The 16137-nt window shown below is 38.3% G+C and overlaps 2 protein-coding genes across 3 annotated transcripts; one reads left to right on the forward strand and one right to left on the reverse strand.

The window, feature by feature from the left end:
* LOC109842846 (CBS domain-containing protein CBSX3, mitochondrial-like) lies at nucleotides 4894-6347 on the forward strand. The gene is made up of 6 exons (XM_020411749.1): nucleotides 4894-5167; nucleotides 5242-5529; nucleotides 5627-5708; nucleotides 5892-5965; nucleotides 6062-6122; nucleotides 6202-6347. The coding sequence occupies exons 2-6, from the start codon at nucleotides 5266-5268 to the stop codon at nucleotides 6342-6344; spliced, it is 624 nt and encodes a 207-aa protein (XP_020267338.1). The 5' UTR covers nucleotides 4894-5167; nucleotides 5242-5265; the 3' UTR covers nucleotides 6345-6347.
* On the reverse strand, nucleotides 5962-10818 carry LOC109842848 (anaphase-promoting complex subunit 10). 2 transcript variants are annotated; one of them, XM_020411750.1, is made up of 7 exons: nucleotides 10405-10818; nucleotides 10056-10116; nucleotides 9850-9942; nucleotides 9404-9477; nucleotides 7091-7195; nucleotides 6919-6992; nucleotides 5962-6347 (listed from the first exon to the last, which is right to left on the reverse strand). In XM_020411750.1, the coding sequence occupies exons 1-6, from the start codon at nucleotides 10584-10586 to the stop codon at nucleotides 6923-6925; spliced, it is 585 nt and encodes a 194-aa protein (XP_020267339.1). In that variant the 5' UTR covers nucleotides 10587-10818; the 3' UTR covers nucleotides 5962-6347; nucleotides 6919-6922. The 2 variants fall into 2 exon arrangements, with proteins under 2 accessions (XP_020267339.1, XP_020267340.1); XM_020411751.1 differs by lacking the exon at nucleotides 5962-6347 and having other exon boundaries at nucleotides 6357-6992; nucleotides 9404-9474; nucleotides 10405-10817.

Raw genomic sequence — 16137 nt, forward strand, 5'->3', positions numbered from 1 at the left:
CTTGTTGGCCTCTGCAAGAGTCGCACGTTTGGAATCACACCTTTGTGAGGGTGAAACCTTACCGGGCTCTTGGTCTTTTGCACGCACCGCCAAGCTGGCCGTTGCAGGAATCTGTTTGTTAGGAGGTCGCGTACGACCCCCAGTCCGGGTGTTGGCTTGCAGCTCGTTCAATGATCTCCAGCTCTCCTTATCAAGGCTTGAAGCTCCTTCAGCGATCCCCAGCTTCCCTTGACAAGCGTTTTTCCTCGATTCTCGGGTAGAGCATCGATACGGTTGTTCAGAGGATTCCTAGACTTGGGGAAATCCACGCTGCGGTGGGGCTTTACCGAAGGTTCGGGACCTGAAATTGACGAAGGTTGGAGAGCAACGTCGCCTGCTTTTGCCTTAGGCGTTGATTTGGCCTTTGGCACCCAAACTCGTTTGGATCTCGGCGATCTCTTAACTGCCTCTTCCTTTTGCATTTCTCGTGCTTTTTGCACCAGGGTTCGGGCATTCGCTCCTCGAGAGTAGAACGGGTTCTTTTGACATGAACCCATTTGTTTGTTTCTGCTTCGGAGGAGGGGCTGGTTGTTTGCCGTGGTTGCTCCTGGCGTTGCCTGGATTTTAGATCCACGTTATAGCGGATCCCATCCATTGGCTCCAAAGCCTCGGCCAGCTGTCGAGCAAGACGTTGACGCTGTCTTTGTCGTGCTCTCTTTGATAATGTTGGAGCGTCTTCAGAAGCCATCTCCTCGGCGGAAGAGGAGTTCGGATCTGCGATCTCGACCACGTTGGACGACGCGGGGACGTCACGTGGTGCAAGTGCAGAGGCGGCAACGGGGGTTTGGATTTTTGAACCGAAGGACCTGCAATCATTTATGAAAGAGGTTACCTTTCTGTACCCGTTTGGAGAGGCGGATCTGGAGGAGGAGGAAGAGAGGCCTTCTTTGAACTGTTGTTGATCGAGCTCGTGTTCTTCATTCACCCCGATCTTGAGTGCTGGTTGCGTCACGACGGCGTCGGAAGCGATGCCGTTGGCTCCCATTGTGGTCGCCAGCTTGTTTGCGGAAAAAGTTGCTGTATTCATTGCTGCATTCATTACAACTTTGATCGTTACAATGAAATAAAAAGATAGTCTTTTTATAAGACCTTTACACAATGAAAACAAAAGAAATACAACTCCTTTCAAACAAACGCAAGATCTGTTTATCATCTCTTGCTTGCGTGGGTCTTTGGCCTGTGACGGGGACGTTGATATCCGTGGACCACCGGGGCACTCAGATCTGTTCCGAGAAAATCGGGCAGAGCTTCGTCTATCCGCGGAGGGATATAGAAGCAGAACTTCGTCGATCCGCGTGAGATCTAGAAGCTATAAGCGTATAAAATCGGGCAGAGCTTCGTCGATCCGCGTGAGATCTAGAAGCTATAAGCGTCAATCTCGGCTAAAGCGAGATATTAGCTCTTCTTAGTATTAACGCCAAGGGCTAATACTAAGGCAAAGGGGGAACGGGTGATGAAGGCGCTGGTGTAGACCTCTCCTCTCCTCGTTGAAGCGCACGACCACTCTTCACTGCAGCAGGGCTTCGCCAAGGCTCTCCAAAAATCCTCCTCTCAAAAGCAAGGTCCTAGGGGGCTATTTATAGTGTTTAGGAGTGTGTAGGGGGGTCTAGGGGGCCTAGACACCCCCTGGTGTCTCGGCCATGGCCGAGACACCCCTGGGGTGTCTAGGCTTTTCCTAGACACCCCCGGGGTGTTTCGACTTGCCGGGACTCCATTTGAGGTGTTTCGGTTGTTTTCCCTGTAAACTCTTCGTCCGAACTCGGATTTGAGTGATTCCAAGTGCGTTGGATGCGTGATGAAGAGTTCGATCCGTTTTGGTGGTTGGATTGTCTGTGGAGTGGTCGAGGCACGAAGGGCGTTGTCCTTTTTGTGAACAGTGCCGGGTTCCTTGATTGGTCCGGGTCTCCGTTGTTCCGAAATCCTATCCGTTCACGTAGCTCGTCGATTCACTTCAGTCGTTCGTCGACATCAATTAGACTCTTGTGGATCGGATGGTGACGTTCATTGTCGCTCTTTAACACTGAACAGTTCGTAGAGACCTATAGGCAATTTTCGATGCCTACAATAGGTAAGAGTGACTTTGGTCAAAGGGCATTGTTGGACAATTTCATGAAGAAGGAAGATGGGGGAAGCTAGTTTGGCAATCCAGGTATTGCTTGGTTCTGCTGCTTAAATGCTTGCACTACCAAGTGATTTAATCCACACTGATATCTTTACCTATTGCTATTTACAGGAACATTTTGGAGTTGGATGGCCCTTTTTTATTTTGCACACTAGGCCTAACAGTGATCTTATTATGTCGAAAAAACTTCTAGGTGGTTGGTATGGCTGTATATTTTTGGATATGATGCAGTAGCTACCATTGTGATTTATTTTGATGCAGTCTAGTACATGATGTTGAGTGATGCTTAGGGAGTGGTGCAAAGTTTGATTCAGGTTACACTGATTGTTTTCCTAATTACAGGTGCCACATAGGATTCTATGTCATGGTTGAGGTGCCCCATTCAATGCAAATGCTTGCTGGTATGACAAGCTGTCACTTTTTTAATTTAACTTGAACGGTGCAATGCTGAGTGCATGCAAATATTAGATACAATCACATGTAACTTAACAATCTTAAGGCGAGGCAAGTTCATGTTGGCCATAGCCATTGTACATATATTGCAGCCTTTGATTGTTATAGCTACATTGTACATGCAACTTGTTGCAAGTTCATGAGGAACCAACAAGCACTGTTTTTTGATGCAGTTTGTATATGCATGCACAACCTGCTGCAATGATGATTGTCTAATTTTCTGATATTCTAAGCCAGTAAATAATACTTGCACTGTTTTGGCGAGGCAGTCCCAACATTTACCTAATGAGCTGAGGAGTAAAATGTAAAGGTCTGAAGCCAACTTTGCGTAGTAATTGATTACTGGTGTGGGATATATGATGATGTAGACATATATCTGAGCACATTTTATCTAACTTTGCGGGATATCATGATTTCATGTCTGGATTCATGATTTGGTAACATGATTTCATGTCTGGATTCATGATTTGGTCACATGTTTTCACATTTCTGCAACCTTGCGAGTATAGTGCTGGATTTTAGTATTGTGAACAATGCATCAGAGAGTTAAGTGGTTATGGATTTTTTGGTTTGGAGTATTGCCTCATGTTATCATGTTTTCACAACTCTGCTTTCTCATACATTTTTTAGACCTCACTGAATTTTAAACAAATTTTTTATTTGTTGCCTGATTCCACACCCCAACTTTTTGCATCACTACCCACCTTCCCAGACTACTACACTCACATGCTCTGGATTTTTCAGCACTACCCAGTATAGCCATCACGTACTTTTATTGTTCTGGATGTTTGAATTCAGATTCTGATTAGTTGTTTGATACATGTTTTCACATGTGAGTATTTTGCATAGGTATATTGCAGTTAATATTTATCGGTTTTTGGCACGTTTTGTTACAGATATACATGAAATGATTTGCACATCATTGTTTTTCAATATGTTCACTGTTTTAGTTTAAATCTGTTCATATACAAGAGTACATTCATTCTAAAGAGATTTTTGCATTATATTTATAAAAAAGAGCATATTACAATGTTTACGACAACAAGGAAAATAGTAAATATTCCTAAGACAACAAGACTTTTCTTCAAGTAATCAACTTGTTGATTTGCAAACTTCAATTCTCTTCGCAAGTGCTTTGTTTCCAAGACTTTTCTTCAAGTAATCAACTTGTTGATTTGCAAACTTCAATTCTCTTCGCAAGTGCTTTGTTTCCAAGTCTCTTATTTCTGAAACATCACGATTGATTTGCAAACTTCAATTCTCTTCGCAAGTGCTTTGTTTCCAAGTCTCTTATTTCTGAAACATCACGAGGAGTTGCTTCATCAGAGGTTGCTTTACCTTTTTTGATATCGTGCTTATATGTGATTGCTTTTCCTTTTTTGCTATCATGCTCAATTTCTGCCCATCTAAAGAATTTACATTGCCTATTTGGGTATTTTACGCAGCCCCAAAAGTATGTGCCCTTGTTCGGTCCATTTTTGCATAGCTTTAATGGCGTCGGTATTTGACACTGGCAAGTTACCTCTACACCTCTATTTTGAGATATTTGGGTTGTTTCCATGGCTTAGCAAAGCTTGAGCAGACGGCTTCTTGATATCTCCAATTTCAGCACTTTGAAGAGAGGAAATAAGTTGAGTATGTGTTTGATTGGCAAATATTTTTTCAGCATATCCCAACTATATAAAGTGCCTAGATGGGTTACTGTTGCTTATTTGAAGAGGCACAAATCACTGCTACTTGTGCGATCTTTTTCTGCCCATTGGTTGAATCTTACCGTTGCCAGGTTCTTATCTTTGTTTGGGAGGTGAGCTCACCGTGATGAGCTTAGATGGGTTTTCTCATTTTGGGGGATGTCACTTGCCAAACAATTCTGGTTTGAGAAATGTGGAAAGCAGCTATGGTTTCTTTATTACATAGTGTTGTACCAAACACTTGAAAAGGAGCACATTGTTCTCAATCTCTTAAATTCACTGTGAAACAAACAAAATATCTCAAATCTGGGAAAACCCTTTGAAATGTCAAGAAATAGATTTCATCCTAGAATTTTTTTTCTTCTTTTTTTTCTCCAGAAATGTACCAAACAGCCCCTAAACAGGAAATATAATAGAAATTGTTTCCTTCCCATCTTTCCATGCCCAAACAATCAATCAAACAAACAAACAAACAAAAACTTTATATAACCCGTAGAAAGGAGTGGAAATAGGTTTTTTTTACTACTAGAAAAAGTTTTCTATTTGTTTCCAAACATCCAATTGCTAGCGAGGCGGTTTTAAAGTTCAACCTTACAACGATGGTATACGCACGAGCGCCCTCGTTGCTGTCCCCTCAAGCCAAAAGAGGGAAGGAAATATTTAAGGTTTGGAATCCATTTATTCATTGTCAGTCGCCAAAAATAAGTTTAAGGATATCTTGAACTTAAGGTTTGAGCTTAACCTCCATGCTATAGCCAAGAAATATTTCTTGCTTCTCCTTTAAACTTCCATGGCTGATAATATGATATGATCAACATGCCCACAGAGCACGCATACCGGCATCTTCCAATTCCCATTCCAGGTATGATTTCCATGCTTCCTTTCGTCGTCGCCAACCCTCTTAGTATAAATCTCATGGTGCTCTTAATCGTCCAGGGTCAGTACTAGAAAAGACCAAGCATGCACGGGATAGCTCAAGCAATTGCTTTCCATGGAAAGAGAGTTAAGCTTGCTGTTCTACAGCATATAAGCATGAAGCAAAGGTTTCCATGGTCCAACTTATTCAGCGCATCCTCAACTCCTATCATACCTCATCATGGACTAGATAACACTACCGTGGCCAAAATCTTGAAAACTAAGAGGGATGACGACGACGAAGACGGCGATAATGAAGCAGTCTATTGGTGTCGCACCAATGATACAGTATATGATGCTGTGAAGAATGTATGAACTCTTAACTTGAATTTGCATTACCATAATAGAACTGATAGGGGGAAAAAACTCCAGAGTTTCATATCATATAACCAATCTTTATTTGCAGATGACAAAACATAATATCGGCGCATTAGTTGTATTGAAACCTGGAGATCAAAAGCTGGTTGCAGGAATCATCACGGAGAGAGGTATAGAATCGTTTCTTTCCATCTACAGCATATTGACAAAGTTGTTAAATACATAATTCATGTTTTACTACTAGAATATATTCACAGATCGGTTTTGGATTATGCAAAGTAAAGAAGCATTATATTGAACTTAAATTATGCCTCAGAACGTCTCCTTTCTAACGTGAAATATACTTAACACAGATTATCTTCGAAAAATAATTGTGCAAGGAAGATCTTCAAAGGCCACGAGCGTAGGAGAGATAATGACTGATGAGGTCTATGCTTGCGCTTAAACATGATTTGTTAATTTTTTTGATATGCTACATGGGGCCATAATTTTTTCACATTTCTCACAACCCTGGGTTTTACAGAACAAACTCATTTCAGTGAATTCCGATACAAACATTCTCCAAGCAATGCAGCTGATGGCAGGTACTAACTACCCTTAGAATTTTACCTTCCATAAAGGACAAAGAATTGAGAGTGACAACTGATCTTTTGATGGTAACAGAGAAGCATATCCGGCATGTCCCTGTGATAGATCAAAAGGTAGTGGGATTGATTTCAATGGTGGATGTTGTCCGGGCAGTAGTTGATCAGCAGCAGGAGGAAGTAAAGCGCCTCAATGCATTTATCAAAGGGGAGTACTATTAGAATCTGATCAACAGACAAAGAACAATCATCTAAATATCAAAGCCTAATAAATAGATCACGATGTACATAAAAATATTGTTTATTACCATTTAATGATAATAAATGGTTTAACTAATTTTCTCCTTTTCTTCCTTTCTCCTTGTATGAGTCCAGTAAAAATTCTAATATTCACCAAGTGGTTCCACGTGAACAGGCAGCAAACAGTTAATCAAAAGTTATCCTCTCATAATTTTATGCTAATATCATATTTCAAGATTTTATGTTAGTATATAAATGACAAATTAGATGGTATGCAAAAGATAAAATGTTCTGCCATCAATAACGAAATTTTGGTTCGGAAGAAAAAGACTATTATAACTGCAAAATTTATGTCTGATACATCAAAACCCAGTTAATCATCAAGTTTTCTGAAAATGTATACATGTATTCATATCATCAGCTTGGAAGCTACAAGGAAAATCGGTTCGCATACTGTCTGGGACAAAAAATTTACTTCTGTATGACTGACAACAAACAGCTTTTTCTAAGACCGCATTTCCACCTTGTACCTTATTCAGATAAGCGGTATACATACCTCTTCACCTAATAGTTGAGTACGTTATGAATTCCGGTGAAGTAAAATGAAAAGGTTGATGAGGAACTGGATTCCTGCAATACAAGTATGAATAACAAACTCAAAATGAAATTTCAGAAAATGTACGAAATTTCGAGAACTATAAAAAGGGAAAGCCTGAGAGTTGACATACGGGTGAGGACCATAGACTTTGATCTGGCGCACATGGGTGTCCCTTCCATTCAGGTGATTGGACAGAATAGCAACTTGGAGCATGAAAGTGTGAATAAATGTCTCACTGCAAGATGCAAGACAAGAAATTTCAGATAATATTAAAAAGTATTTACGATTTTTGACAATGAGAGGTATTGAATCCCGCTTGGATCATATACACAATACTGTTATTTGAATCAAGTGCGTACTTTATGAGAAATTTGCAGAGTAGCCCCTTGCACTGAATGGGAAGTGCAACTACAAATGGCTCCAACAAATTATGAATCTATTGAAATTGCGAAATGTATATGTGACCAATTCACATAGGCAAAATGATAAATTTAAAGGAAAAAGAAATGAGCAGCATTAAGATAGTGCAAAAACAAACAAAAAGAGATTCTCAATGTTGTTCTAGTACTTTATCATATTATCTTCTAGATCACGAGGCCAAAGATATTGCCAATATTCTGATCAACAAAAGGTTGACTCAATTTGTATTCAAACCTTACTTTTCATGCCTATTTTCAGGCCTATCAGTATTTTGAGAATGCAGCCTGATAACAACAATAAACGAAGTTGTTACTACATGTAACATTATTTTTGTAATATGGTTTTATCTTATTTTATTTTTTCTCTTTCTTCCACTTTCTTTATTTTTTCCTACTACTTTTTTTTTGGGAGTATATGATGGAATTCATGAGTTCACTGTACTTGCACAACATCCAGGAATGCTACCATTTCATCTATTAGGCAACTGGGCCAGATGATACTCAAATTTCTATCCTTCAGTTTCAGCAGTGCTAACTATTTGCTGCCATAAGAAACATTGATATGATAAAGTACTCTCTAGATGGTATACAACATTTCCTATCTGTATAAAGATATAGGATAAGATGAAAAGCTAAGAAAACCAGAAACCGGTAATAGAATAATTTGAAAATCTAAAAAATCATAAAACTAGAAAATCCACCAAACTGTTCATTTCAAACTTAGGCCTTCGAAGGCGACAGGGCGAGAAACCTCATACGAATGGGATTATACTATAGATCTGGCTGTATATTATAATTTCCAGTAAAAACTAGTCAAGAGCTCAGTGGATTGCTCACATGTATGAACTTAGATTACTTTAACGATTTTCTTAATGTCTATACCTACCAAAATCAGTTTAACAGAACACAAAAAGGAAAAGAAAGAAAATATCAGTTTCATTTGCTCAGAGTTATTGTGGGGGAAAATTTTTATTTGAACAATTAGAGGATAAATCACCAAAATCAGTAGGTTGGCTATTTTTATTTAAAAGATCTAGATATTGGAGGTAAACATGCCCGCCTCATCTCTGTTTACTGCCTTTGCCACTCTGTTTACTGTTAATGTTTATGATGCAAACTCATCCATCATCCACTCCCTCTCTCACGTCACACTGTATCCTGGTTCATGCCAACCTCCTTTCCTCACTTGCCTCCAACCAAACTGCCGCAAATGGATGGATCTTCTCCAACATTGTCTCCTTATACCCCAAATATCCATCTGCTTCCTCACTGTTGAAAATGAGGTCCTCTCTGACTTCACGATCAAAATACCTGGTTCAGTCTTGTACGCACAAACATCAAGTCATAAACTATCAAAAGGTCCATAAAGTACAGATTTGTTTATGCTTATGGAGGTAGGTCAAGGGATTTAGTTAAAGGAGTTGAGGGAGGAGGAGATGGGTTAAAAGCCATATGCAAACTTGAGGGAGATATGGAGGTGCCATGTGTGGAGGGGGAGGGAGGAGGGAGGGAATTTGTATGGTAGTAAGAGTAAAATGAGAGAAATGGAGATGAAGTTGAAGTGGAGAGATTAATAGATTTAAGAAACGAGGTGGGAGAAGATGAAGCCATTCAAAAGGTGAGACAAAAGGGACAAATGGCCGTTAGGGTGGGCTCTGCTCTATGAGAAATATAAGAACTAGTGAATGATGAATCTAATGTAAAACTAAGGTTAGAACTAACTGAATGATGTAATCTCAAACAAGCAAATGGATTAGCAAACCTAAACTAAAAATACGAAGATTTGCTAAAAATATGAAGCTTTTCTGGTCTAATATCAAAATATGAAAGATCATGTTCTAATATGAGAAAACACCAAAAGAACTTTCTGGTTCTTCATGTATCAGAATAGAGGAAGGGAAGCAGCAATTCTAAGGTCAAATCTTATCCATTCTGGTTCCAAGTGAAGATATTAAGAATTCTAGCAAAATTATCTTTGGGAAACAAGGAGATAGTACAAAGAATATAAATGAAGGTAACTATACCGGGGATCAGTACCAGACAAGGATACATGGACCCATCCAACTGGCTTCACAAGCTCCACTGTTTTTATCTCCTGCTAGAAGAAATCATGGAAATGAAAACTCGTTATATATACAAAGACCCAAATAAGCTAACCAGATGCAACAAAAAGATTGAGATGGGTAAAGAGGGAAGTAAAAAATTTAAATGATTAAGTTTCGTATTCCAAATATCATTGACGGGTAGTACTTTTTAGGAAATATCAAGAGGAACGTTGTTAACGATTTTGGTGTCTTGTACGTGTACAATGTGTTCGAGGAAACTCCTTACGAGAAATAAGTTAAACCCTAGGAACCAAACAGCCCAAGATATGTGTCATTGGTTCATTACAAAATAAATAAGAAATATAAAAAAAATAATGTTGAACAATATGCAACGAAATACAAGAGTAAAGAGAGAGAATATCAACCTTGAGGTTATGGAAGCCATCTCCGGCTCTAACTGAAATCTTGCTCGGAGTATAGCTCTCGTCAAGCTTGAAGTCCACATAGACAGCCAACAACTGAGAACACAACCTCAACGACACATCAGTATCACTAAATAAATAAATAAATAAATAAATAATATAAACTCTTGATGTGAAAAATTAGTAAAAGCACTTGATTATCATCATACTTGCAGCTTAACCTTCTTCTGGAACTGGATGCTAACCAAGTGGGGTTGCGCTCCGTCCGATCTGCCGACCAAGAAACAAGCTTTGATCAATTTACGAAACCAAGAAATAAACTTTAAATCAGCTTCTCCAACCAAGCGACCAACTTTAATCAATTTTTTGAAGGGTTTAATTGCACTTCAATACCCCCTGAAGTTAGTTTCACGGTCACCGTTCAGGATTCCATCTACAATGAAATATTTCGACTTTCGTAAATAGGGTGCTAAAGTGCAATTAAACAAGAAACGAGCTTCACAAGTCGATCCTTGACGAAATAGGAGGGAGGGAGGGAGGAAAGAGAGGATGTTTAACTGCCAGTAGGTGTCGAGGTTGTCGTCGCGGAGGAAGAGGACGCCGTTGCCGGGCTTGCAGGAGCTGACGCTCCACGCTGCTTTCTTCGCCATCTCCCGGAGACCGCCGTCGACCTCCAGATTCCGCGTCCCTCTCAGCTTGCCGCTGCCTGTTTCCTCCTCCCCCCCATCTGAATCCGCCATTTTCCTTCTTCCGAAAGGGGGAAGCGCTAGCTCGACCCTTTTTTTCGAATTGCTAGTTTAGGCAACGGGGAGCGAGTTTTTTGAGACGACGGTGGGGGGCTTGGGGAATGAATGACTCCCGGATGGCTGCGGATCGTCTGAAATAGAAAAAAATCACCCAGCTCATAGCCCTTGCGTTCAAGTCGCATTTGGGCCAGTTCGGCTCATTTCCGATAATTTATGGAAATAGCTCTCCCCCGTCGGCTCGAAAACGTATTTATAAGGCTACATTTGGATCCCCGTGTGTTTTACTTTTTCCCATGTTGTTTTTTTTTTTAATAAAACATTATGTGTTTAAAAACCATGATATTTTTTGAGCTAAATTATCTTCAAAAAAAAAACATAATATTTTTTTTTCATAACACCTTTTAGGTATTTTAAGTTTTGTGTTTTGGTTTTAAGTTTGAGAAAGTTTTAATATAATATCTAACATAATATATTAAATATAATTAATATAGAGTTATTATTAACATGCTTATTATATTATACTATAATATACATACTATAGTTACTTTGATATATTAGTAATATTTATTAAATAATATAAAAATATAAAAAATAAAATATCTTATATAATAATATAATAACATATTAAATATCAATATTTAATATGTTAATAATGTATTATATAATAAATAAACTAATAAAAAATAATAAAAAGTTATTGATAATAAATAATAACATAATAATGATATAATAATATACTATACAATAGTATAATCACTATAATATTATTATATTTTTACTTTTAATATATAAATTATATAAATTAATAATTATAAGTAATAATAATATATTCATAACACAATAATATTTATTTATATCATAAATACTAATATATTATTAAAGTACTATTAATAAACTCTAATATATTAAAAACTATATTATATTATATATTAAAATATTTATGATATATTAATTTATTAATAACATACTAGTAATAACATAATATTAACATTATTAATAATATTATATTATATGAATAATAGTATAATATTATATTAATAATAAAATAACATTATTATAAAAATATTAATATAATATACAACAATAACAAATTGATATACCAAAATAATTAGATATATAATTATTTGAAAATAATATGTAATAATTATAATGTAATTATAATAATAATATAATATAACTTATTAAAGTATAATATAATATTATAATACATTATACAATATTATATTGCATTACATTTAATACTTATAATACTATAATAATGTAAACTAAATATTATAACATTTTATTTACAATATAGTTTATTATAATTAATATATAATATATTAATAATATGTTTAATACTAATTTTATAATGGGTCAAACTAGTGTTGACTAAAAATACTTAACATGGTGTTTTGAAAACATTTTAAGGTAAACACACAACGTTATGTTGTTTTTTTAGAAAAACACAATAAGGAAAATACTATGTTATCCAAACGAAGCCTAAAGTATCTTCCTGATGATAAGAAGTTGGATTGGATTTAGCTATGTTTTGGGAACTCAAATTCTATAGTGTAAGGTTATTTTAGATCTTAGATTATGCAAAGCTTGCCGATCCTAGGAAGTTAAACAAGAGGAAGAACGAAAAGAGGATTGAGACTCTTTATGATCTAAGTCTATTTGAAAAAAGTGCAACAAGCTTAAACTTATCATCAGGTTCAATTTTAGCTAGGGGTGGAAGCGAACCAAATATTTAATAAACAATTCGGTTAATATTCGTCTAGATATTCGGTTATACTCGATCCGACAGTTTATTTAATACTAAATGAATATTTTTTAGTATTCGACTTATAAACAAATAGAATTTAACTAAAGGTACATTCGATTAGGTTGATTATTAACTATTCGATAACTTTTTATATGTTAATCCTATTAATTAAACTTCTTGCAAATATTACCCATCAAAATTTTTACTCCAACTTCAACCCCCATATATAAATAGACATGTTAAGAGGGTTTTCACATCACTGAGTTTCCACTTTCCGCTTCCAACCAAGTACCTATTTCTCTGACGACGCCCCCCCTCCCCGCGACGACGCCCCCCCTCCCCGCGAAGACGCCCTCCTCCTTCCCTGAGCGACGACTCTCTCTTCCCTCTCCGAGGACCTGCGCTTCTCTCACTCCGACGCCCTCCTCCCTCCACAACGCCCTCCCACGCTGCCCTCCCTCCCCACGACGACGCCCTCTTCCCTCTCCGACGACCTGCGCTCCTCCCTCTCTGACGCCCTCCTCCCCGCGACGACGCCCTCGTCCCTCTCTGCGAGGACGCCCACCGGTAAAAGTTACCTATGCCTTACAATAATTAGCTTCTTTTTTCGAACGTCGATATAAATAAACGAAGCCAATTCGAATTTGTATTACTACTCGAGTCGAATTCGAATACGAACACGAATAGCACCATATGAACCGAACTCGAATTTGAACCTCGTGTAACCCTAGCAGCAGCGTGATGATCTCTCAACTGAGAATGGGGGAGGAGGGAGAGTAGTTGGATCTACGGTTAGGGTTTGTGGGGGTGGGGGATGGGAGAGGGGAGTCGAAGTAGAGAGTCGAAGTGAAGAGACAAATTCAAAGACAAAGTCGAGAGATAACAACGATCGCGATCGGAAAAAAGAGAAACTAGATTTGGAAATGACATGGGCTAAGTTGTCATTTTGGGCTAAGGTGTCATTTAGAAATCTTGCTCAAATGTATTATTTAGGTCCATACGGAATTGGGCCAAATCCAAAATTCAAAATAAAATTTCATTTTTCAAATGTACCATTATTGTTTTTTAAAGGAGCACATTATCTTTGGTTAAGCATTGGAATATTTCCTCAATTATTATCATACGTTAATTTCACATATTAAACATGAGTCAATTACGCTCCCTCATGTTGTCTGAATCAACTTAAGAATCAATCAAACCTTAATCAAATTAAGGGTCGAAACCCTTATTGGCCCAGTATCACCGAAACAAAATTAAGAGCTAACCGTAACATATCACTTCTTTTCTATGCCTCAAAACATCCTTTCAACATTAAGAGGGTGCGTATGTAAGATAACATAATTGCACACTTTTTTTTACTTTAAAAGGTCTATTTTTGACTCAAAAGTAGGTCGGACGTAGGTCGGGTCGAGTCGTGGGCTGACCCAGCCTAACCCCCCATGGGTCATGACTTGGCCCGCCCCATAGTGGGTCGGGCCCTACCCTGGTCCATGACATATCCGGATCACAGGGCGGCCCGGGTTCAACCCCAGACCTAGGATCACAGAAGTAGGCAAGGGCCACGCTGGCTCGGCCCATGCTCGACCCGAACCGGCTCGGCACGATCCCGCCCATGATATAATTTTTTAGTTAGATTACTTGTTCCTTTAGCCCATTGGGTCTATAGTTAGTTGCCAACAAAGCGAAAATGCTATAGATCTTTGGTTCGTGGGAAATAAAACAGCAATCTTTAAACTCACTGCTGTCTGCTTGAAAGGATTAAAAGTTTAATACATATTAAAAATAATTTAATATAAGTTCCAATTACCAAAAAAAATTAGAAATAATTTTATAAGTGTAAATACAAGTTTAATATAATAAAAAATGTATAAAAATAGAAGAAAATTGGATGAAAAACCTACGGGTTGGCCCACAACCCGTTGGTCGAGGGCTGGGTCAAACCCGACCTACATCTAGACGGGTCGTGGACCGGACTAGGTCTAGTCCTAGACCCAAGATCAGAGAAATAGACCCGGCTCACTCTAGCCTGATCGGGCTTGGATTAGGCCTAGCCCGATCTTGAACCCGACGGGCTGGGTCATGGGCCTGAACCAGCCAGGCCCACCCCTACCAAAAAAATGTATACAAAGAAATTAGTGAAAAAATGTAAATGTAAAGATCATCAATAATAGATGATGCAAATTAATTAAAATAATAAACAATTAAAAATAAGGAAAATAATTTGTAAACTACCCCCACCCCTACCTTGCAACTTAGGGGTACTCTAAAACCGAAACTGAACCGTTGAAGTTGGTCGGTTCAAACCTGACCGTTAATTAATAAACCCTAGACTAGGGGTGGAAGTGAACCGAATAATTAATAAACAGTTCGGTTATTATTCGCGCAAATATTCAGTCAAGTTCGATTCGGTAGTTCATTTACTATTAAACAAATACAACCCGTTGGTCGAGGGCTGGGTCAAACCCGACCTACATCTAGACGGGTCGTGGACCGGACTAGGTCTAGTCCTAGACCCAAGATCAGAGAAATAGACCCGGCTCACTCTAGCCTGATCGGGCTTGGATTAGGCCTAGCCCGATCTTGAACCCGACGGGCTGGGTCATGGGCCTGAACCAGCCAGGCCCACCCCTACCAAAAAAATGTATACAAAGAAATTAGTGAAAAAATGTAAATGTAAAGATCATCAATAATAGATGATGCAAATTAATTAAAATAATAAACAATTAAAAATAAGGAAAATAATTTGTAAACTACCCCCACCCCTACCTTGCAACTTAGGGGTACTCTAAAACCGAAACTGAACCGTTGAAGTTGGTCGGTTCAAACCTGACCGTTAATTAATAAACCCTAGACTAGGGGTGGAAGTGAACCGAATAATTAATAAACAGTTCGGTTATTATTCGCGCAAATATTCAGTCAAGTTCGATTCGGTAGTTCATTTACTATTAAACAAATAATTTTTACTATTCGGCTTATAAACTAATAGAATTTAACCAAAGATATGTTCGATTCGGTTGATTACTAGCTATTCGATAACTTTTCACATTTTAGTCCTATTAATTAAACTTTTTGCAAACACTACTCATCTAAATTTTTATTTACAAATGTTAACCCATATAAATACTTAAGGGGGATTTCAGGGCTAGGGCTCTCTCCTATCGTCTTCGAGATTCGCCCCTCCACTCAGCCGCTCGTCTCCAACGATCGTCTTCAAGATCTACCCCCTCCGCTCAGCCGCTCAACCACTCGTCTCCGACTCTTGTCTTTGAGATCCGCCCCTCCGCTCGGCCCTCACTCGTCTCCAACTCTCGTCTTCGATTGAGAACTCCGTTGCTGGAACCAGTTCAAAGATGGCTCCGGTAGTAATCCTTGATTGTTTTTGTTTGTTAGAAATTTGCAGTAGAAAGACAATGAAAGAAAATTTTAACTTGTATTTCTCTCAAAATCAATTACAATTTGGATTCCGATTACAAAAAAGAGGAGAATGAATTTGATTCTCCCCTTTGTTTAAAACTGGGTTCTTCTTGGTAGCGGTGGAGTGCCTCCTTCGATTGATCGCGTCGAACTTGCTCTCCGTTGACGATCCGACCGTCCTATCTCACGAAACCGATTGAATTGCTTGATGAATTCGGTTTAGAACTCTTGACGAGTATAAAGAACTCAGAACGAGTTGAAAACTCTGACAAGAGTTGTTGAAAACCGAATGTCTGGTTTGATGTGATTAACTTGCGTTGCAAGCTAATTAAGAACTCTTAACGAGTTTAAGAACTCAGAATGAGTTAAAACTCTGTAACAGAG

The sequence above is a fragment of the Asparagus officinalis genome, chromosome 5 (assembly GCF_001876935.1).
Source record: "Asparagus officinalis chromosome 5, Aspof.V1, whole genome shotgun sequence".
NCBI lineage: Eukaryota > Viridiplantae > Streptophyta > Magnoliopsida > Asparagales > Asparagaceae > Asparagus > Asparagus officinalis.